This window comes from Balaenoptera musculus, chromosome 15 (genome assembly GCF_009873245.2).
Source record: "Balaenoptera musculus isolate JJ_BM4_2016_0621 chromosome 15, mBalMus1.pri.v3, whole genome shotgun sequence".
In the NCBI taxonomy this organism is placed as follows: domain Eukaryota; kingdom Metazoa; phylum Chordata; class Mammalia; order Artiodactyla; family Balaenopteridae; genus Balaenoptera; species Balaenoptera musculus.
In genome coordinates this window covers 81,499,585-81,521,679 of record NC_045799.1, presented here as the reverse complement: position 1 = coordinate 81,521,679, position 22,095 = coordinate 81,499,585, and the positions used below count along the sequence as shown (strand labels likewise).

General features: G+C 47.0%; 3 protein-coding genes across 5 annotated transcripts in view; 2 read left to right on the top strand and 1 right to left on the bottom strand.

The window, feature by feature from the left end:
* Positions 1 to 7,049, top strand: part of MBLAC1 (metallo-beta-lactamase domain containing 1) — a 66,266-nt gene extending 59,217 nt beyond the window's left edge. The window contains exon 3 of one of the 2 annotated variants that reach the window (XM_036825701.1): positions 6,445 to 7,049. The gene's annotated coding sequence lies outside the window, so the exon portion shown is untranslated. The remainder of the gene's footprint in view (positions 1 to 6,444) is intronic. The other variant, XM_036825700.1, reaches the window with a different exon arrangement.
* A 6,802-nt stretch (positions 7,050 to 13,851) lies between these two features.
* LAMTOR4 (late endosomal/lysosomal adaptor, MAPK and MTOR activator 4) lies at positions 13,852 to 17,234 on the top strand. The gene is made up of 4 exons (XM_036824115.1): positions 13,852 to 13,992; positions 14,485 to 14,565; positions 16,420 to 16,537; positions 16,892 to 17,234. Exons 1-4 carry the CDS (start codon positions 13,990 to 13,992, stop codon positions 16,987 to 16,989), a joined length of 300 nt encoding a protein of 99 aa, XP_036680010.1. The 5' UTR covers positions 13,852 to 13,989; the 3' UTR covers positions 16,990 to 17,234.
* A 246-nt stretch (positions 17,235 to 17,480) lies between these two features.
* Positions 17,481 to 22,017, bottom strand: TRAPPC14 (trafficking protein particle complex 14). Of its 2 annotated transcripts, XM_036825470.1 has the most exons (11): positions 21,282 to 22,017; positions 20,974 to 21,069; positions 20,739 to 20,868; positions 20,486 to 20,572; positions 20,215 to 20,335; positions 19,962 to 20,109; positions 19,749 to 19,831; positions 19,480 to 19,643; positions 18,791 to 18,945; positions 18,366 to 18,559; positions 17,481 to 18,254 (listed from the first exon to the last, which is right to left on the bottom strand). In XM_036825470.1, the coding sequence occupies exons 1-11, from the start codon at positions 21,687 to 21,689 to the stop codon at positions 18,101 to 18,103; spliced, it is 1,740 nt and encodes a 579-aa protein (XP_036681365.1). In that variant the 5' UTR covers positions 21,690 to 22,017; the 3' UTR covers positions 17,481 to 18,100. The 2 variants fall into 2 exon arrangements, with proteins under 2 accessions (XP_036681365.1, XP_036681366.1); XM_036825471.1 differs by lacking the exon at positions 20,739 to 20,868 and having other exon boundaries at positions 21,282 to 21,326.
* Between the last annotated feature and the right edge of the window lie 78 nt (positions 22,018 to 22,095).

The window sequence follows — 22,095 nt, the reverse complement described above, 5'->3', positions numbered from 1 at the left end:
CTGGATCATACAGTAGTTCTATTTTTATTTTTTTAAGGAACCTCCATACTGTTCTTCACAGTGGCTGCACCAATTTACATTGCCACCAACAGTGTACGAGGGTTCCCTTTTCTCTACATCCTCGTCAGTATTTGTTATTTGTGTTCCTTTTGATGATAGCCATTCTGACAAGTGTGAGTTGGTATCTCACTGTGGTTTTGATTTGCATTTCCCTGATGATTAGTAACGTTTAGCATTTTTTCATGTGCCTGTTGGCCATCTGCATTTCCTCTCTGAAAATGTCTATTCAGTTCTGCCCATTTTTTAATCAGGTTGTTTGGGGTTTTTTTGATATTGAGCCATATGTGCTGTTTGAAACACACCGATAGTTTCTTGTCAGTCACGTTGTTTGCAAATATTTTCTCGCATTCTATAGGTTGTCTTTTCATTTTGTTTATGGTTTCCTTTGCTGTGCAAAAGCATTTAAGTTTAATTAGGTCCCATTTGTTTATTTTTGCTTTTATTTCCATTACTCTAGGCAACGGATCCAAAAAGTATTGCTGCTATTTATGTCAGAGAATGTTTTACCTACATTCTCTTCTACGAGTTTTATGGTGTCCTGTCTTATATTTAAGTCTTTAAGCCATTTTGAGTTTATTTTTGTGTATGATGTGAGGGAGTGTTCTAACTACCCACCTCTTTTCATTTATTCCTTCTGCAAACATAGATCAACGGCTGGGTCAGGCACGCTGCTAGAATGCTTTGAAGAGCTCAACGCTAAAGTGGGAACCCAGCTTACAGACTAGTAGCTGCAGTATGATGCTGTAATTTCTAGAATAGCACAGAGGACCCTGCGATTAATTCTGGGCACAGGAGAGTCTTCCCAGAGGAAGTGGTGGTTTGAAGAGGGCTTTAAAGAATGAAATAGTTCACAGATAGGCAGAGGAGGGAGGGAAGAGCATCCCAGACAGAAGTGCCACCTGCAGAGAGAGAAAAACGGATAATCCCAGGAAGGCAGAGGCAGAAGATGCAGCCAGAATGGAAGATTACAGCCAGATCATGAAGTATTTTTTTAAACCTGACTAGAGAGTTCAGACTTATAACCGAATTCAGAGTTTCCTAGCTTTGTTTTTGTTGTGGTCTTGGGAGAGGGCTTACAGGATCACTGAGACGTCTCCCTATCAGGCGAGAGGGGGTTGCAGGGTACCAGCTGTGTGGGAATAATTAGCATCTTCTCATCCCAAACACTTCCCAACCCTGACCTACTCGCGCTTTACTTGTCTCTTCCTTTGTATTCTCCCTCCTCTCTACCCTACTCCCTCTCCTTTCCCTACTGCCCTTCCCCACTCTGGGCTCTCAGTGCATTTGGGGCAGGAAAACATGATCAATAGCATTAGGAATTCTGTGCAAGTGCACTGGTGCCCACGTGGTGGGTGTGAAGGGGAGGAGGTGAAACGGGTCCCCCACCGAGGATCACAATTACTCACTTGGTCATGGGGGGGAGTGAAATAAAACACAAGGAAACAAAAAATGAGAGCAACGGGCATGGGATTTGTGGGAGGGGTTTTCCTACCAAAGAGGCAAGAGGTAAATTCATGTCCACGTTCGAATTTTTTTTAATGTACGAAAAAAATGTGGGTCTGAATTATGGGTTGTGAGAAAGTAAAGTTTCCTTCGCTCCTGCCAGGGTCCTGAGCAGCCTCTCAGAGTGATTCAGGGCCATCACCCACCACCCCAGGATGTCCCCCAATTGTGACAGGCAGGACCAACTATATAAAATTTCACTCAGAACATATATTCTCAACAGGAGCAGTATCGTCTCCAAGGGGATAAAAATGGTTTGGGGCGGGGGGCAGGGAGTGAAAAGAATCTTGGATATTATTGTACAATGGTTAGTGGCCCTCCAAAGGGCCACAGTACGTAAACGAATATATGTTATATCTGTGGTATTAACAGTTTATGAAAGGATAGCCATTAGGAAAATAAAATTGTCTAGAAAGTTTCCTAAGGGGCATGATAATTTTTAAAAAGTTGACAACCACTAATTCAGAGGAAGAAATCAAATTCCTACATATGCCCCTATGAGATCAGGCCCATTACCTCCCTGAGCACAGAAAGTTCCAACCACACTGGCCTCTCTGCCGATTCTCCAGTACATCAGGCACACACATCCGTGCACACACCAAGCCTTGGCATCATGTTACCTCTGCCGCGGATACTCTGTCCCGGGTTTCCTCCAGGCTGACTTCCTCACCTCCTTCCGGTCTTCACTCGACTCTTCTCAATGTCTCCTCAGAGAGACCCACCATGACCACCCTATTTAATACTGTAGCACACTCTGGATCCCATTTGCCCTGATCTACTTTTGCTTTTTCTTTTTTCCCATAGCACTTATCATCTTCTTCTTCTTTTCATACATTTAATTCATATATGCCATGTCCACATATAAATTAGTAAGATATTACTAGACATTGCATATTAACTTTTTTGCATCATTACTGCCTATATATTTTAACTTTACCAACAACAACAAACAACAGCAACAAAACCTTGTCTAAAGACTACAGACAGTGATAAGACAGAGCAGTCGTCACATTGCTATGCTCAAGTATATGGAAGTCCTCTGCTGGTGATGAAATACACAACCCTCTCCCCTCACTGAAGAGTATAGCCTGAAACAGAAATGGAACAAGTTAAAAGATAATACAAAATGACATGAAGTTTTAAGACAACTGAAACTAGATGTAGGTCCAAAGTTGTTAAACTTTCCACCAACTGGTGATGACAGGCTGTGTCAGAAGCATCTCGGGGAACTTTTGAAAAGAGTGTCCTGAGACACGTTTCCCAGTTTTCAATTTTAGTATTGTTCAGGGTGGGAGCAGAGCTAGTCTCAGGTATTTCTAGCACACAACAGGTTTAAGAACTACAAGCTCCATTTTAGAATTAATCAGAAGCACCACAGCACAAGCCAATTTAAAAATAAGCCTGAGATAAGGACCCAATTTAGTAGCTTTTCACCGAGTCACTGAAGCGGACATAAACATTTTCTTTACACAGGACTACATAGATAGGTGGAACAGGATGAAAAGGAGGTCCCTTACTACAGCAACTGATGGCAGTGTTCTACCGTCTCATTTCCCTGGTCCACCAAGTAGGTTCTAAAGCGATGCATTATTGACTTTTCAAACAATTAGACTGAGTGGAACCATAGCAGCGAGGATGCATGCTGCTTCTACCAAATCCACAAGGCCCCGAACACTGGTGACACCAGTGCACCTATATATTGCTGAAACAAAAGTACCAAGAAAAAATTTCATAAGACGCACCGATAGTTTCTGTGTGGGGCGGGGCTGGGGCTGTGTGGGGAGGTGTCAGTGATTAATGCTGATCCTGAACCGCTGAAGGGCTGTAATCCAGAATTCGAAAAACAGACCCACTTCAATACTTCACTTCATAGATAGGAAAACACGAGTCTGTAGATATGCCATTTCACCATCTCAGTTAAATCTTCCGTGTGACCTTTCATTTACCAAACTCCCACCATGAAATCTCTCCACAACATAACCTCAAATGATGACCATCTCCAAGCTCTGCATTCTCTACCTGCAGAGGCTGGCTTCCACCAAAGGACCTAGAACAAGGCCACCAAACCTCTCACCTTACAAGCCCTGTTGCCAAAGAAAGTGACCCATACTTTCTCCTCGAGGGCAAAAATCCTAAGACAACATAAGTTAGGTAGATCATCCATTACGTATGCAATCAACTGGACCAGTTACACAGGAATGCCCATTCTAGCCATAAGTAACCAGGAGGAAAAATAGAGCATAGGGGCAGACAATGGATAGATGTACACTAAAAATGATAAAACTGTTTTTAGAGACATTTCTCTTGGCTATAACAAATAATTTAAAGTAGGCTGCTTACAGGTAAAAATCACAATGAACAGCATTATCAATTAAACAATTCCCAAAGCTAGTGATTTTAGCTAAATAATTATACATTGGAACCTTCTAAGAAGGCTGCTAATAAACTAAACTATGTCAAAATTTGCAGTTTTAAAGTCAGACTTGAAAGCCAAGGTAAGCAACTCCTTTGTATAGCTATTACCTCTGACCAAGGCATAAGAATTAACTCAGACAGATAACATTCATAACCTACCTAAAAATAGGATAGCTCATAATTTTTCTAAACTGTTCTTCCCTGCTGTGGACAGCCCTTGATCTCTGACTATAAAGCTTGGCAAACTTTGTCAAACGCTGTTAGTTTTATAAGTTACTAAAAACCTCTATAAATAAAGCCTCATTTCTCAAATCTGGATAGTTTTCTCATTCTGAATGCCTAAACATTTAGGTCACAAATTGAAATACCAGTAGAAAAATATTCGTCTTTAGGCAGGTTGTATAGTTACCACATGGCAAGAAACTGACAAGAAAATGTAAACATTCAGAGCATAAAAATACTTCAAAGCATTATGAACTTTGAACTTAGTACACTGTCCTAAATTTTAGTATTTCCAAATACAGGAAAAGCAGACTGCTGTAGGATCTTAGATGATTTAAGCTAACTTAATAAATTAATGAACCCTTTCCAGTCCTGGGAAACTTATAGTCCTAGAAGGAACTATAAATTCAGTTGAGTGTGGAAAAAAAGTATGAGTCCAGAGCTGAGGATGTGACTCATGACCACATTATTAATTCTGTCTCGGACCCCTTCCTTAGGGTCATAAGAATAACTAGAAATTGAGGCATGTTAAAGCTGTATCTGGAGCCTAGCCAGAGCGAGAGGGATTCTTTTCTTGGGCCTCATTCACGAAGAGCCTCAAATGTAGGTTTTGAACAGTCCTCTAAAGGGGGTTGGTCATATATTCAGCCAGAGACATGCCCACTATAAAGGAAGGAGACTTTCAGCCTACAGTTTAACCGGTGTCTCATTACAGCATTCTGCCTCAGGGATTAACTTTATAAACCCTGTAATTATTGCATGACTATCAAAATTATAAAGGTTTGTAACGTCTCCCTGTTAAAAGCATTCATTTGTTAAATGTATCTATTTCAATCGTGCCACAATTTTGGAACCCTGCTTTTGCTTCTCTTTGGTTTTCACATACTACTAAATTTGAGAAATGGAGGTGGCTTGGGCTTTAAGAGAGCCTGCATAGGTCAGATAGGCTTGGTCCCCTCTTGGCCACAGAGAACCAAGGAAGTGGACTCTGCAACATTACATGGCGCTTGCAGGCTGCCAGGTCCCAGACCCCAAATGCCTCCTACCCTTCTGGCTCCCCAAGCTTCCCCCAAGATATGTTCTTACAAAGCACATTCCTTCCCTTTTGCTCAGTTATCCCATAATACTCCTGAGTAGGGGCAGGGGTAAAAAAGGGAAAGTGGGAAGGATTACCCAGGAGTGCAGCCTGTGATACTGTGATTTATGATAAGAAATATATATTTGGTGTTTGTCCCATTTCTGGCACAGAGCTCCTAAAATCCTTAGAGTTTCCTAAGTGAGGAGAGCAACAAAGGTGTCTTTCGTTATGTTGATGAGGTGACTCTGAGGTTCTGGACTGGTTGTCATTGGAGCCAACCAAGGGATTAGGGGGTTGGAACTTTCAGTCTCACCATCCCCACCTCCTACACCAATGGTCAATGATTTAATCAGTCATGACTGTAAGGAAGTCTCCATAAAAACTCAAAAGGACGGGATTTGGAGAACTTCTGGGTTGGAGATTCAGGAAGAATTGTGCCCTTGGAGAGAGGATGGAAGCTCCACTGCCCTTTCCCCATACCTTGCCCTGTGCCTCTCTTCCATCTGTCTGTTCCTGAGTTCCATCCTTTTATGATAAACCAGTGATCTAGCAAGCAAAATCTTTCTCAGAGTTTTGTGAGCCACTCCAGCAAATTAATCAAACCCGAGGAGGGGATTGTTGGAACCTCCAATCTAGAGCCAGTTGATCAAAAACACAGGTGTTAACCTGGACTTTGACTGGTCTCTGTAGTGGGGGAGGGGGCAGTCTTGTAGACTGAGCCCTTAAACCGTGCAATCTGATGCTACCTCTGGATAGATAGTGTCAGAATTGAGTGGAATTTTGTTGAATTCTCAGACTCCCAGCTGGTGCCCCAAGAATTCCTTGTTAGTGTGGGGACCGCCCTGCAACACACATACATAGCAATGGAGTCCAAGAACCCTTTTACAGGCCCAGGTATGAATGCTGCCATGAAAACCATCACAGCAAATGGGCACCCGCCCTCTTGGGGTTTTGTGGCTCTGATGGTTCATTTTATGTGCCAATTTGGCTAGGTTGTGTGCCCAGTTGTCTGGTCAAACACCAGTCTAGATGTTGCTATTGAAGGAAACCAGAATATGTTGCCCGAAAATATGCCTCTTTGACATAAAAATTACTTTGCGCTAAAGGTATTTTTACCAGTAGGTGCAAGAAGGATGCTCTGACTCTCCCCTTTTTCTTCCTGAAAGCAGGAGATAAGACCTTCATATGGAAGATGTGTCCACCTCCTACCAGAAGGAAAGTAACATTCTTATCATCAAGGATGGGAAGTTAAGACTTGGAAAATTCTGTGAAACAGACCTTATTAAAATAATTCCTGTCTTTCCACAGTTTAGTTACTTTTCCACAATCACCTCTTTGCTCAACCTGGTATAAAGGCATGTAGGTTTTACCACTTCTTTGGCAGAAACATGAAAAACAAAACTATGTATTACTTAGAAATCTATCTCAAAATGATAAAGAAGATCAAGGAAGTGACAAACAAAATTTGAAATAATGGTTACTTCTGGGGTAGAGAGGGGGATGGGATAGAGAGACCCACAAAGGGTTTCAAAGAGTTGATAGTTGCTATAGACTGAATGTTTGTGTCTCTCCGCATCCCCAACCTGCCAAATTCATATTAATCCTTAATTTGATGGTATTTGGAGGTGGGGACTTTGGGAAGTGCTTAGGTCATGAGGGTGGAGCCCTCATGAATGGCTTGAACACCCTTGAAAATGGACCCGAGAGAAAGACTTGTACTCAGAAAACTATAAAACACTGATGAAAGAAATCAAAGATGACATAAACAGATGGAGAAATATACCATGTTCTTGGATTGCAAGAATCAATATTGTGAAAATGACTCTACTACCCAAAGAAATCTACAGATTCAATGAAATTCCTATCAAACTACCAATGGCGTTCTTCACAGAATTAGAATAAAAATTTTTACAATTCATATGGAAACACAAAAGACCCCAAATAGCCAAAGCAATCTTGAGAAAGAAAAATGGAGCTGGAGGAATCCAGCTCCCTGACTTAAACTATACTACAAAGCTACAGTAATCAAGACAGTATGGAACTGGCACAAAAACAGAAATATAGATCAGTGGTACAGGATAGAAAGCCCAGAGGTAAACCCACGCACATATGGTCACCTAATTTATGACAAAGGAGGCAAGAACACACAATGGAGAAAAGACAGCCTCTTCAATAAGTGGTGCCGGGAAAACGGGACAGCTACATGTAAAAGAATGAAATTAGAACACTACCTAACACCATACACAAAAATAAACTCCAAATGGATTAAAGACCTAAATGTAAGACCAGACACTATAAAACTCTTAGAGGAAAACATAGGAAAAACACTCTTTGACATAAACCACAGCAAGATCTTTTTTGACCCACCTCCTAGAGTAATGAAAATAAAAACAAAAATAAACAAATGGGACCTAATGAAACTTAAAAGCTTTTGCACAGCAAAGGAAACCATAAACAAGACGAAAAGACAACCCTCAGAATGGGAGAAAATATTTACAAATGAAACAATGGACAAAGGATTAATCTCCAAAATATACAAACAGCTCATGGAGCTCCAAATCAAAAAAACAAACAGTCCAATTAAAAAATGGGTGGAAGACCTAAATAGACATTTCACCAAAGAAGACATACAGATAGCCAAGAGGCACATGAAAAACTGCTCAACGTCACTAATTATTAGAGAAATGCAAATCAAAACTACAATGAGGTGTCACCTCACACCAGTCAGAATGGGCATTATCAAAAAATCTAGAAACAATAAATGCTGGAAAGGGTGTGGTGATAAGGGAACCCTCTTGCACAGTTGGTGGGAATGTAAATTGATACAACTGCTATGTAGAACAGTATGGAGGTTCCTTAAAAAAACTAAAAATAGAACTACCATACGACCCAGCAATCCCACTACTGGGCATATACCCTGAGAAAACCATAATTCAAAAAGAGACATGTACCAGTGTTCATTGCAGCACTATTTACAATAGCCAGGACATGGAAGCAACCTAAGTATCCATCGACAGATGAATGGAAAAAGAAGATGTGGCACATATATACAATGGAATATTACTCAGCCATAAAAGGAAACGAAATTGAGTTATTTGTAGTGAGGTGGATGGACCTGGAGTCATACAGAGTGAAGTAAGTCAGAAAGAGAAAAACCAATACCATATGCTAATGCATATATACAGAATAAAAAAAAAATGGTACTGATGAACCTAGTGGCAGGGCAGGAATAAAGACGTACACATAGAGAATGGTCTTGAGGACACGGCAGGGAGGGGGAAGCTGGGGCAAAGTGAGAGTAGCATGGACATATATACACTACCAAATGTAAAATAGTCAGCTAGTGGGAAGCAACAGCATAACACAGGGAGATCAGCTCGGTGCTTTGCGACAACCTACAGGGGTGGGATAGGGAGGGTGGGAGGGAGGCTCAAGAGAGAGGGGATATGGGGATACATGTATGCATATGGCTGATTCACTTTGTTGTACAACAGAAACTAAGACAGTATTGTGAAGCAATTATACTCCAATAAAGGTCTATAAAAAAAGAAAAGAAAAGAAAAGAAAATAGACCCCAGAGACTTCTCACACCTTCCACCATGTGAGGACACAGCACAGATGTCATCTGTGAAACAGGAAGTGGGCATTCACCAGACACCAAATCTGCTAGCACCTTGATCTTGGACTTCCCAGCCTCCAGAACTGTGAGAAATAAATGTTTGTTGTTTGTAAACCACCCAGTCTATTCTTTTATAGCCGCCTGAATGGACTATGGCAGTAATATTCTATTTCTTAAGATCTAAGTGTCTCTCTCTCTCTCTCTCTCTCATTCTGTGTGTGTGTGTGCATACGTACACACTGTTATTAATACATAAAAGATTCAATAATTTAAAAAATCTTAAAAAAATAAAGTAGGTCTTGTGACCCAGCAATTTCACCCCAAGGTATTTACCCAACAGAATTGTGTACGTATGTTCACCCAAAGACATGAACTGGAACATTCATGGAAGCTTTAGTCCTAATAACTCACAATTGGAAAATACCCAAATGCCCATCAATGGTTGGATGGATAAATAAATTGTGTCACGTGCACACAATGAAACACTATAGAGCACTGAGAATGAACGAACGAAACCTCCACATGGCAACGTGAATGAATCACACAACCTTGATGCTAAATGAGAGGAGTCAATCACACAAGAGTACATTCTGTGTGACTTCATTTATGTCAAGTACAGAAACAGGCAAAACTACTCGATGCTGTTAGAAGTCTCTTTCTCCATGGGAGAAAGGTTGAGACTGGACAAGAAGAGTGCTTCGGGGGCTGTAATGCTGTTTTTTGATCTGGATGCTGGTGCGTGTGCGTTCAGTTTGTGAAAAGGTACTGTGCTGTACATTTATGATATGTGAACTGTTCCTGTACGTATATTACGCTTGAATAAAGTTTTTTTTAACATCTTTATTGGAGTTTAATTGCGTTACAATGGTGTGTTAGTTTCTGCTTTTGAATAAAGTTTAATAACAAAGTCGGGTGAGAGGACGTAGAAGGTCAGGGTGGTGGTGGGTGTGCTGTTTTCTATCAAGGGGACAGGATCAGCTTCTCGGATAAAGTGAAAACTGGGCGGAGACCCTGAGGGAGTTCGCTGTGCAAGTATCTGTATACCTGGAGGAAGAATATTAAGAATATTCTGATGAAGATAATGAACACTAGAGACGATTAGATCAGTTATGATACCTGAATCCTGGAATGCTAAGTAGCCTTAGAGACTGGGAAATGTGACACTGACATGGGAGAAAACTGATGACTATAAACAGCACAAACTGGATGACACATAGCATTTGTAATAGCCACAATTTAATTTTTTGAGTATGTAAATACACATAAAATGAAAAGAAAGAAAAAAAAAAAAGAATACGCTGGTGAGTGCTCACTGAGCTTGTTTTAGACAATGAGTTCCTTGAAGATGAGGACCTGGTCCACCTTGAAATTCCAGTGTCTACCTCAGTACCTAGCACGTTGCTAACCTACAAATTGAATAATTTTTTTTCTATATTATTCCAGCTGCTCCCAGGATTTCCTTCTGGTTTTTAGAGACTTTTTGTTTTGGCCTCGTGGTCTCTAACTTTGCTCTTTGCCCTTCCTTCTCTTGAAAAGGAGGGAACAAATCGTGAGGCGTGAAGTAACATGTTTTCGTCCATCCCAGTGGCAGAGCTGGCCTCCTCCTTTCTGTCTAAGCCGTTTCCAAATGATCCCAACACCCCGTCTCTCAGCCTAGCAGAGCCTCCTGACTGGAAACCACACATTTTAAAATTTACCCCCAACTCGACCCCTCCCAACGCACAAACCTTGTCCCACAGGACCTAAGGGGCTCATCTCTAGTGTAGCAGTTACTACACGTCACTGTGACGCTTTGTTTGCCTGCCTCGCTCACTTACAAGCTGAGCAGTTATGGGGTCAAAGCACATGACTCTGACTCTTACCCTATAGTCTTTTTAAAAATTAATTTTTAAAAATTTAATTGCACTGTAGTCTTTGAAAAGTGCTGGTTGAAGGGGTGGGTCAAGGTGAAGAGAATCAAGAAAGGCAGACTTGGGGTTGGGAAGTTTGTTGATGGCCGTTTGATAGGGTAAGAATTGGTACTAGGAAAATAAGGGAAAATAAGAGGCAAGGACGTCTAGTTTCAAAGCAAACAACAACCACCCCCCAAAACTCAGAATCGAAAAGAAAAAGAATGCTAACCGAGGCAGCAAAGATGCCAAACCCACAGAAACCAGCCATAAGTTAACCACTGTATTAGTCAGGGTTCTCCAGAGAATAAGGCGAAGGGGGGTGGAGGGAGAGAGAGAATATTTATTTTAAGGAATAAGCTCACAAAATTTGGGGACTGGCAAGTCTCAAATCTGTGGGGTAGGTCAGCAGACTGGAAATTCAGGCAAGAGCTGATATTGCAGTTTTGAGCGTGAAATCCACAGGGCAACAGGCTGGAACTCAGGAGGGTTTCTATGTTATTAAAGTCTTGATGAGAATTCCTTCTTCTCCGGAGACCTCAGTCTTTTCCCTTAAGATCTTCAACCGGTTGGATGAAGCCCATCCACATTATGGAGGCTAATGTGCTTTGTTCAAAATTAAATACTCATCCTACCTTAGAAGTACCTTCACAGTGTAGGGGAGGCAAATTTTTTTACCTCTATCCTCTTAGGGTTTTCAGCTGGGTCTGCGAATTGACTTGACATAAGACAGAGTAGCAGGAGAAAAGCATACAGACTTAATACAAGTTTTACGTGACGTGGGAGCCCTCACAAGAAAATGAAGACCCAAAGAAATGGCCAGATCTACGTGCTTTTATACCAGATAGAACAAAAAGAGGTGATTGTAGAAAAGTAACTGAACTGTGGGGAGGCTAAGGAAAGAAAGGAATGATTTTAATAAGGTCTGTTTTACAGAATTCACTAGGTCTGGGTCTTGTGAGTGGAAACTTTGCTTCATTTTTCTTCATAACACTTCTCACCACATAATATATTTATTTATTATCTGACTCACCCTCTTCCTCACAACTTGAAAACAATAAAAAAAATATGTCTTATTTTTATTCACTGCTGTATCTTCAATTCCAAGAAGAGTGTCTGGTACATAGAAGGTGCTCAATAACACCGGCTGAATGAAAGAATGAAAAACTTTGATCCCTACATGAGTAGTAGGATTCAAGCTGTTTGTGAAAATGAAACAATTCTAATGATGGCTGACGAGCAATGTCCTGTAAAAGTTTCCTCTGTGTTAAGTAAAATGAGAACAGGGAATTTCTGAGGTAAAATTAAATGTAGCTTAAAAAAACAAAAAGTAGTTGGCCAATGGAGCAATGGAAAAAGCATCAGCCTCAGCATCAGCAGACTTAGACTGGAATCTGGCTCTGCCACTTGCCAGCTGTGTGCCGTGAGCAAGGCTCAATCTCTCTTGTTTCCACTTCCTCATCTGTATAGTATCTGGGAATACTATTACAGGGTGGTTAATAATAATAACCCTACAGGGTTAGGCCAGTGTACAGATGAAAACGCTCAGAACCAGTATGTGCAAAAAAAAAAATTGATACCACAAACTGTCATCAATATCTAAGGCCAGGGAAGGCTTTGCAAATCAAGCATCTCTACAGAACTTTCTCTACATCCTCCTCCAATTTAAATTTTATATTATAATCATACCTCATCTTTAAAAAAGGCATCCATCTTCTCTAGTTTTCTCCTCAAGCAACAACACTTTGTTTTATGTTGTTGAAATATGATTCACATACTGTAAAATTCACCCTTTTAAGCTTTACAATTCAGTGGTTTTCATTACATTCACAAGGTTGTGCAACCATCATCACTCTATAATTCCAGAACATTTTCATCACCCAAAAAGAATCTTCACACCCATTAGAGTCACTCCCCATTTCCCCCTACACTCAGCTCCTGGCAACCACTAATCTGCTTTCTGTCTCTATGGATTTGCCCAGTGTAGACATCTCACATAAATACAACCAGACAATATGTGGCCTTGTGTGTCTGATTTCTTTCACTTAGCATAATGTTTTCAAGGTTTATCCATGTTGTAGCATAGATCAGTACTTGATTCCTTTTTATGGCTGGATAATATTCCACTGTATGAACATGCCATATTTCATTTATCCAGTCTTCAGTTTATGGATATTTAGGTTGTTTCCATTTCGGGGCTATTATCAATAATGCTGTTAAAAACATTTGTGTACAAGTTTTGTGTGAATGTATGTTTTCAATCCTCTTAGGTACGTATTTAGGAGTGGAATTTTTAGGTCATATTTAACTTTTCTACATCTAATTTTCATTTATAAATATAGTAACTCTATATTTAACTTTTAGAGGAACCGTCAATCTGTTTCCCACAGGAACTGCACCATTTTACATTCTTGCCAGCAATGTATGAGGGCTCCAATTTCTCCACATCCTCATCAAGTATTTACTGTTTTATTACTACTTATCATTTTCCCTCACGCACATTAATATTGCAGCAGGCCTAAAAACTATTTAAATGAAAACAAAACATTTCTATGACACTCATATATTTAAAAATGACTCCAAGGTCATTTTCTAATTATTCCTGGCAGAGAATATTCAGTATTGCAGCTGCCTTGGCTAGCGAGGATCAATGCACCATCACACCGTTTCTTACAGAATCCCGGGACAAAAAACCATTTTGGGAACAAATTCCTGTCTTAGAGAGCTGCCCGCAGTAGGCACAAGAGTAGCATTTGAATAGCTCTTCATCTGCATTTCACGTTTTTTTACTCTATTCTCTCACTGTCCCACTGCAGGCGGTCTAGCCCTAGGTGGAACCCGGGCCGCCTGTGTGCGCAGGCGCAAACCCTTAGCCCAACCTCCTCCCTCCGGCCCCGCCCCCCCAGGCCCGCCCCTCCGCCGACATGGCCCCCCCCCATCTAGGCGCTTTGGGGCTGAGGGAAGAGGAGATGAATATTAAAGAGGGTCTGCGGCCAATCCGCGTGCGTCTCTGGGAAGCGGCGCTCCACACTGGCAGAGTAAGTCTGATGACGTAGCCACTCTCCAATCCGCATTCTGGGGGCGGGACTCAAGTCGGGCGGTGCAAGGCAGGAGGAGGAGACCGCCGGGTGGAATCACGTCACCTGGGACTGGAGCCGGAAGCTACGTCTGGCAGTGAGCGCCCCCCAGCACCTAAGGCTGCGATGGTGAGTGAGGACGCATGCGCGGGACTACGCGCCGGGGGTTCGGTGTCCCTGCCCCCCCATCTCTTTGGTCGCCCAGTCCTGAGCCTGCACTCCGCCCACACCTCCTATCCGCCCCGGGACCGAGAGGGAATGGAGATGGAGGGGTGGCGACGTAGAGGGCTGAGCAGGGGTCGGTGGGAGGGTGTGTAGAGGCTGGGGAGTAATCTGAGGGGGAGAGGCGGGCCACAGGTGGAATTGGAGACCGGGCTGAGGGGAGTTGTCCGTGGGGTAGCAAAGGTGGGGTGTGGAAGGCCGGTGGAGCCCAGGGGCAGAGAGTGAGGACTGATGGAGGCTCAGGAAGATCAGTGTTGAAGGCCATGTAGAGGGAAGAGGGTCTGGAAGGGCCCTGGCTGGGGAAAGAGGCCTGGGGGGCCATTGTCAAGAGAGAGACTTGGGTTTGCCAAGGGCTGTCCTCTTGGCCTGCTGCTCACTGATTGCATCTTTACCCACTAGACTTCTGCACTGACCCAGGGGCTGGAGCGAATCCCAGACCAGCTCGGCTACCTGGTGCTGAGTGAAGGCGCAGTGCTGGCGGTGCGTTCTGGAAAAGGGGGGGGGGGGCTCCTCCAATACACATCGCCTGATGATGCCTTCTAATGTTGCCCAGTTTAGCCTGATTTGTCTCTGTTCTTGATCTTTACCTGGTGTCATGCCTGGCATATAGGAATTAAATTCAGGGATTAAATCAATTAATCTATCTCTGGAATCTTAGTCCTGTAACTGTTTTGAGGTAAAAGAGGTTTACTGACTTTACCAAAGTCAGACTAGTTACAGGTTTGTTGATAACTGACATTACCTGAGTTATTCTTGAGTATGTCTTTATTTGGTATTTATTGAAGAGGCTTGGTATTTTGTTCTGCAGTACAATATAGTGTCAGCTCTCTAGAAGTTTTCAATCTAGCTAGAGAGACAAGGCTTAAGGTTAAAAGTTCAAAGTATTGCACGTGGTAAAGGTAACTGAAGGAGTCCAGAGAGTGAAGGATTCAGCCGTTCGTGTTATAACTTGTGTTTTGGCAAGGAAACTTTCATGGAAGAGGCAAGAATTCAGCTGGCTTTAAAAGATGGATGGTTGTGAACAGGCAGAAAAGAAAGAGCATATTCAGGGCTGGGAGGTGGACATATTTGCAGGAGTGTGACATCAGCCTGTCTGAATTGCTGGTGGGTTTATGTTGAAAAGATTTGGAAATGTTTGAGTGAAGAAGAGGATATGGTAAGGAAAGATCTGATTGTGGAGGACTTTCAAGGCTGGGTTAACACCTGTGGATTAATCTTGGGGGGTAATAGGAGCTTTGAAGGGTTTTTGAACAGAAACATGAGCTGATGAAGTGATTGAGCGAAATTGTTCTATTAGGTGTAAAGATGAGCCGGAAGGGGCGGGATTCAGAAGCAGGGATGCTGTTGCCGAAATCTAGGTATGAAACAGCTGGTGGCAGTGAGAAGGAGCAAGGAGAGAAGAGATTTTTAAAGGAAGGATCAATATGTCTTCGTAATGACTAGAGATAGGTAATAGAGGAGATAACTTTTCCATGCTGTAAGACTTTGAACTCAAGCCTAGAATGATGGTGCCTTAACAAACAGGGACTTAAGAAAAGAAGTTGATTGGGGAGGGGGAGAGGTAAGGGGAATTTTGGTGGCTCAACTTTAAACACTGAGTTTGATATAGAATAATAGCAATTAAATATATAATGCTAGGAGTTATTCTAAGCATCTTGCTAATGTGCTCTCGTAAGCCTCACAACAAGCCCATAAGATAGGTATCGTTGTCCCCAGTTTACAGATGAGGTAACTGAGGTACAGAATGTCCAAAAGAGCAAAGGGTGCTGAATTTGACTCAGTGGGAGGCCCATATTGAGGAGGTAGGAAGAGGAAGTTGAGATCATCACGAGAAAAGAGGAAGCCCAGGCCACTGTGACATCATTACCCAAGGGCTAGGTAGTAGGAAGGGGTTCAGGGACAAAGGGGATGTTTATGTTTCAGATTCTGCAGACAGGGCAACAAACGGGAAGACTGAGGAAAAGATGGCACCTGGAACAAGTCTGTGGTGGGTGGGCTCTGATGTTTGAGAATGTGGTTTTATCAAATAAGTGGGAACAGGGAGAGAAATCAAGATTCAGGGATTAAGAAAACAGCGTCAGTAAAGAAATGGATGAGAGTCACTGCTTCCCGGGAGGAAGCCCGGTATTTTAAGGATGACAAACAGGATGGCATCAAGAGGGGCAACAACGTCACAGGGCAGTTTTTAGGTGGGTCTTTCCAAAACCGGGGGTGACCTTGGGGTATTGGAAAGTGGAGGCAGGTTACAAGTGCTAGAGCCAAAAGTGTCCTTGGAATTTTCTCCCAATTCTGTTCCCTAATTCCTGCCATCCTCCCTCCTCTGTCTGCATGCAGTCATCTGGGGATCTAGAGAATGACGAGCAGGCAGCCAGCGCCATCTCTGAGCTGGTCAGCACGGCCTGCGGTTTCCGGCTGCACCACAGCATGAACGTACCCTTCAAGCGCCTGTCGGGTGAGCCCCTGGCCCTGGTGACGGTGTTGGGGGGAGCTGCTCCCCGAGGCTATTCTTCTCAGGGAAAAGCACCTATCTCCTACCAGCTGCCCACCACCTCCCTGGGGTCCCTCGTTCTGGCCACTCTGTTCCCCTTGGTATTCACCCCTGCATCAGAATTATGAGAAAGCAAGAGAAGGAAGGGGATTTAATGGAGACCTCCCATCTTCAAATCTCTGAGCTTGGAACTGTCAAATTTCTTTGGCTTTGGAGCCCAGCCAGTTTGTGTGTGACCCCCAGGGAGGCCTTCGCACCCCACTAACTCTCTGCTCCCTTCCCTCTCCCGGGGCGGGGGAAGGTGTGTCTCCCCTCCAGTGGTCTTTGGAGAACACACGCTGCTGGTGACCGTGTCGGGACAGAGGGTGTTTGTGGTGAAGAGGCAGAACCGAGGCCGGGAGCCCCTTGACGTGTGAGCCTGCCAGAGGGCGAGGGGCAGAGGTGGATGGGGCCGTGAGCCTCTGTGATGAGGAAGACGCAAACCTCCGCCCGCCTCTCTCGATTGCCATTAGAACTAAGGCTGTCTGCTCACCCACCTCCTCACCCCTACCGGGAAGGGCAGAGGCTTGGGGACTCTGTACTATGTTAAGGAGAGTGAGGGCGAGGGGACCTCCCTCTCCTCACCTTCCCTCCTAATAAACGTGAGTCTGATGTTCCCAGGCCCAGGGATGTGTCATGTGTATTGGGGGAGGAGGGTCACACCCCATGTGTCTTCCAGCTTCTAGGGCCTCAGCCCAGAGGAGTGGAGCAAGGCCACCTCTAGACATCTAAAACTGGGACTCAGAAGAAAACAAAATGGGTGGGAAGGGAGCTGAGGGGAGCTACTTGGTGTACATGCTGAAGGGAATCTTTCTGAGCCCCTGGGTCTCTGCTCCTGCCACCAACACACAAAGAACAGTCATTCTTCTCCCTCCTGAACAGGCATTTAATAGTCTTATTTCAGTTGGAAGCAGTAGTTGGAGAATAAGTTACAGGAACAGACAAATCAAAAAAAAAAAACCCAAAAAACCGAAAAACCCCACATAAAGTGCTTCAAACTGCAAACGTAAACATGAGGGCGAGGGGAGGCCACCAAGCTCTCTCCCCGGACCTGAGACAGGAGGGTCATGTCATTGTCGGGTCCCTTTACCATCACCACCCTCTGATCTCAGCCCTGCGGGTGGGAGGGAGGGAGGGAATGTCAGAGGCAGGGAAGACAACTTAAAGGAACAAAGAAAACACTTTGTAAACTTAGAACCAGGGTGCAAGGCAGGGGGCAAGGGAGCTCCTGGAGCCCTTGCCTTGGCCGAGGGGTGGGGCCAGCCCCCCCAGGAGGTCCGGGAAATACTGTTGGCTTCACGCCGCAGCCATCCCTGTCCGTTTCACAGCTTCTTCCCTCGTCCCTCATCAGCAGACACAGACAGGCGGCCCTGCAGGGCCTCCTCACCCTCGGTGGGAGGCATCCCAGGGGAGGCACAGCCTGGAGGGAGCACCGCTCCGGGGGCTGTTGATTTCCAGGAGTGTGAGAGGGAGGAGAGCCGGACGGTGCTACTTGACGGGCTCCACCACCAGGACCTTGCACTCGCGCTTGGCGATCTTGTCCAGAGAGAGCACAGCCTTGTCCGGGGGCAGGTAGAGGGGGCGGCCGACAGGGGAGGCCACGGGGGGCGTGATGGCCCTGCGCTCCATCACGCTGCCCGACCTGGGGGAAGGCAGAGGCTATGAGCTCTGGTTGGACCCAGGGCCCCTTCCTGCTCCCTCTCCAACTCCGGCCTCTACCAAGTCAACTGGCACCCCTCCCGCGGTTCCGTACCTCATGAGGTGGCTGCGGGAGGGCTGTTGGTGGGAGAAGGACTGAGAGCGGCCCAGGCTCGCCTGGTGCCTCTCGACCAAGTCCCGGACGGCAGGGCTGCTGGGGCTGCTCTTGCGAGAGAGAGGCCGGGCCTCGGGCGGAGGGTGGGACACGCTGGCGGTGAACTGCAGCTTCAGTTTCATGTGCTGGCTCAGCTGGGGTAGGGAGACATGGATCAGTCACCCAGCTCGGCTTCCAGGCCCCCGACCTCCTTTCAGGTCATCTTGCCCACTTGACAGGCCGAAGTCGGATCTAAATTCCACCTTCCCTCCGCGCGGCTTTGTAGCACCACCCATTACGCTTCAGCCACAGAAGCCAGCGGCCCTGACTCCTTCCACCTGACGCTCTGCCTCACCCAGCACACAACCTGGCCCCCACCAGCCCACCTCGAAGAGCCCTGTCCTCAGAGCCTGGAAGGCCACACTGAAGGTGAGCGCGCTGCCCTTCCGGGAAAAGCCGAGGTTGTTGAGGGGTGTATAGCAGACGATGGAGTCCAGGGCTGCCTGCATGGCCCGGCGCTCCTCCTCACACAGCTGCTTTCCTGCGGGGCAGAAACGGGGGCTGGGAAACACATCTGCATGGTGTTCCTCAGTTTGCAGAGGGCGTTCACGAGCCCAGTCTTGTTCGATCCTCAGAGCCACTCTGTGGAGTAAACTGAGTATACGCTATTGTTTGCTGAATTTTATAAATGACGATAGCTAATACTGTGTATTGAGATCTATTCTAACCACTTCACATAATAACAACTCACTAAGTCGCTGTAACAGCCCCACGAGGTATTATTATCTCCGTTTGAAAGATGAGAAATCTGAGGCTCAGAGAGGTTAAGTAACCTACCAGAGGTCACACAGCTAAGAAGTGGGAGAGGGACAAGTCAAACATACCAGGGAGCCCAGCTCCAGTGTCAAGGCCCTTAAAATCACTCTGCCCCACGGCCTCTCTAAACTCTCCACTGTGACACCATGGAGACCACCCCGGTTCAGAGCCGAAGCAGTGGCCACAGTCACCCATCTCTGTGACTGCTTCCCTTCCCCTCCCCTCCTTCGGGACAAGGTTAGGCTTGGCAGCCAAGTACCAGCCTGGGCGTGCTCCGGCGTCCACACGAGCCTCACAGCAAGGAAGTCTTGGAGATTGTTGAGCAGCGTATAGGTGACAGTGAAACGCTCGTAGGTCCGAACAGGCGACTCACAAGAAGCAGTCATCACAAAGCACGGGCGGTCCAGGCGGATGCTGGGCAGGCTAGAAGCAGTGAGAGAGAGAGGGAAGCAGGATGTGTGTGTCTCGAAACAAAGATGAACAGGATGGTGCCCAGGGGGGGCCGGGGGGGGTGTCCCACAAACTCACCGGTAGTGGGTATAGATGCTCTGGGTAAAGGGCAGCTTCGGCGTGGACCACTGAACCACAGCGATCAGGGGAACTTCTAGGCCCTGCCAGAGGGACAAAGGGAGACATCACATGTGTCAGAGGTTCCCTCTCCCCTTAGTCAAGCCCCTGGCCTCTTCCTCCCACTGCATTTTCTCACCCTTTCTCCTGAACACACCAGTCCCTTATACTCACCTCCTTGGCCCCTGGAGGGGGCTGCTCACCCCCTCTGAGCTGGAACAGGAAGTTGTGTTCCTCCAGAGCACTAAGCAGGCAGGGGAAGCAGCCAGAGGTACCAGGGAGCCGGCAGAAGGAGCCCATGGAGACTTCCCCAGATTGGTGACTAGTTCAGAAGAAAGGGACCAGAACTGGATCTTTCCACACCAGAGCTCTCGGCCCTGACCCCATCCCCACCACTGTGCGGCCCTGTCCCTCCCCAGGACCTCACCAGACATTGTCCACCAGCAGCACAGAGCCATCGGGCATGACAGGCAGATAACTGGCATTGAAGTTTGGGAGAATGCGGATATCCCAGATGGAAATTTCCTCCTGGGAGGAGCCGTTCAGCACTGTCGGAGGGAACCAGCTCAGCTCAGAGTATCTGGACCCTCTGGACCCCACCTTTATCCCCCCTAAAATGGATCTATCCCCACCAGAGTAACTGACACCCAGTCAGTGCCCTTGCTGCTCCCCAAGACCTGAGCCGCCAATCTGCTCACCCTTGAGCACCGTCAAGTGTTTTCCAGCCACAGTGAACTGGCGGCATTTCAGAACCGGAGGGGGCAGCAGAGTCAGCAGGGTGCTCACTGCAGGAGGGGGCGGAGGCAAGAGATGACGGGCTGGGTGAGCCTCATTCCAACCCACAGTTCTAATCTTGCTCTTCTCTCCAGCTTGGGCACTTGCCAGTATCACCCCTCCACTGTCCCCCAAATTCCAGACTCCAGCATTTCCTCTCTGCATTTTCCTCCCCACCTTGGGCCTTGAAAGCGCTCTGCTCGCCCCGGAAGGTCTCCCCAGGAGATCGGGTCTGCAGCAAGCGCAGGTAGCCTTGATCTCTGACCTCTGGTGCCTCAACCTCCCGCTTCCACACGGTCACTACAATCTGAGCACAGGAGACACAGGACCACAGTCGAGAGGAGAGACACACGGCCAGCCTCAGAAAGGGCGTCTGAATTAGGACAACAGCTTCACCCCGTGCCAGCCTTACCTTGGCCTTAGGTGTCCCTGGGGGCAGTCTATCCAGTGAAACGGTGAGTGGGAAGATGACCTCATCTGTGGACACAATTGGTTCCTCCACAGGCAGCTGGGTTGTGAAAAGGGTGAAGAGGTCAGAAGAGTCAAGGCAGCCCGCAGCGCCAGCGTTCCCTTTAAGATCTGCGGTACGTGGTTCTCGCCCTCCCCTCTCCTCACCCGTCATCGGCCTCCCGCTTCCCTCCAGCGTCCCTCTCCCCTCCGGTCTTTGGAGCCCAGCAGACCGCCCCTTCGCCCTGGGCCGTGTCGCCCTGAGGTCCTCACCGTGGTCGCTCCCCCTGAGGTAGCAGGGCCCGGGCCGTGGGTGAGGAGGGGGCTGCAGCCTCGAAACAACCCCCCACCACCAGGGTCCCCGCCCCCCGGGGGTTCGGGATCCTGGTCGCCGGAGCCACCGCCCACGGGCGCCCCACCGGCGCTGACCGAGGCCAGGGCGGCCAGCGCGGTCGCCAGTTCTGCCCAGGCCCCTCGGGAGCCCAAGCCCGGGCCGCCTCCGGCGCCGGACCCCACGCCGCCCCGGCAGCGCAGCACCAGCAGGAAGCGGACAGTCTCCCCCAGGTAAAGGTGGTTGCGCCGGGGCAGCGCCCGGTACCGGCCCGGGTCCCCCGCCAGCTCCGCGCGTGGCGGCAGCGGCACGGCCGGGAAGTACATCGAGTAGTCGCACTGGGACTCCATGGGCGGCGAGGGCGGCGCGGGCTGGGGAGCGAGGTGGGCCGTGGCCGGCGGAGGGCGAGGGGGCCGCTGGGGTGGGCCCGGAGAGCCCCGAGCCCCGACCGGTGCTGCGCGCGGCCGGACCGGCCCGACAGACCAGCCGGGGCCGGGAACCGGGGCAACGAGCCCGGAACCGAGACCCCGTGGGGCCGGAACCGGGGTGCTGGGCCGAATGACTGGAGAGACACCGGAAGCGGAAGGGAAGGGGCGTGGCCCCGGAGGCGCCGCAATTTGTGGGCGACCGGATTTTGGACAAGAGGAGCGGCGTGTGCCTGTGGTTAGGCTGCTGCACGAAGGGTTTAGGTGAGACTGCAGACAGACCCCTTTCTTAGAGAAGAACTATGAAAAGAACGCCCTCCAACCCCGTTTC

Excerpts from the sequence above, each read along its gene's own strand:
- LAMTOR4 (XM_036824115.1), top strand. Across the intron at positions 14,566-16,419 it reads GTGAAGGCGCAGTGCTGGCG|TCATCTGGGGATCTAGAGAA; the intron begins GTGCGTTCTGGA and ends GTCTGCATGCAG. Across the intron at positions 16,538-16,891 it reads ACCCTTCAAGCGCCTGTCGG|TGGTCTTTGGAGAACACACG; the intron begins GTGAGCCCCTGG and ends TCTCCCCTCCAG.
- TRAPPC14 (XM_036825470.1), bottom strand. The coding sequence starts at position 21,689 with ATGGAGTCCCAGTGCGACTACTCGATGTACTTCCCGGCCGTGCCGCTG. Across the intron at positions 20,869-20,973 it reads CAGGGACACCTAAGGCCAAG|ATTGTAGTGACCGTGTGGAA; the intron begins GTAAGGCTGGCA and ends TCCTGTGCTCAG. Across the intron at positions 19,644-19,748 it reads AGCATCTATACCCACTACCG|CCTGCCCAGCATCCGCCTGG; the intron begins GTGAGTTTGTGG and ends CACTGCTTCTAG.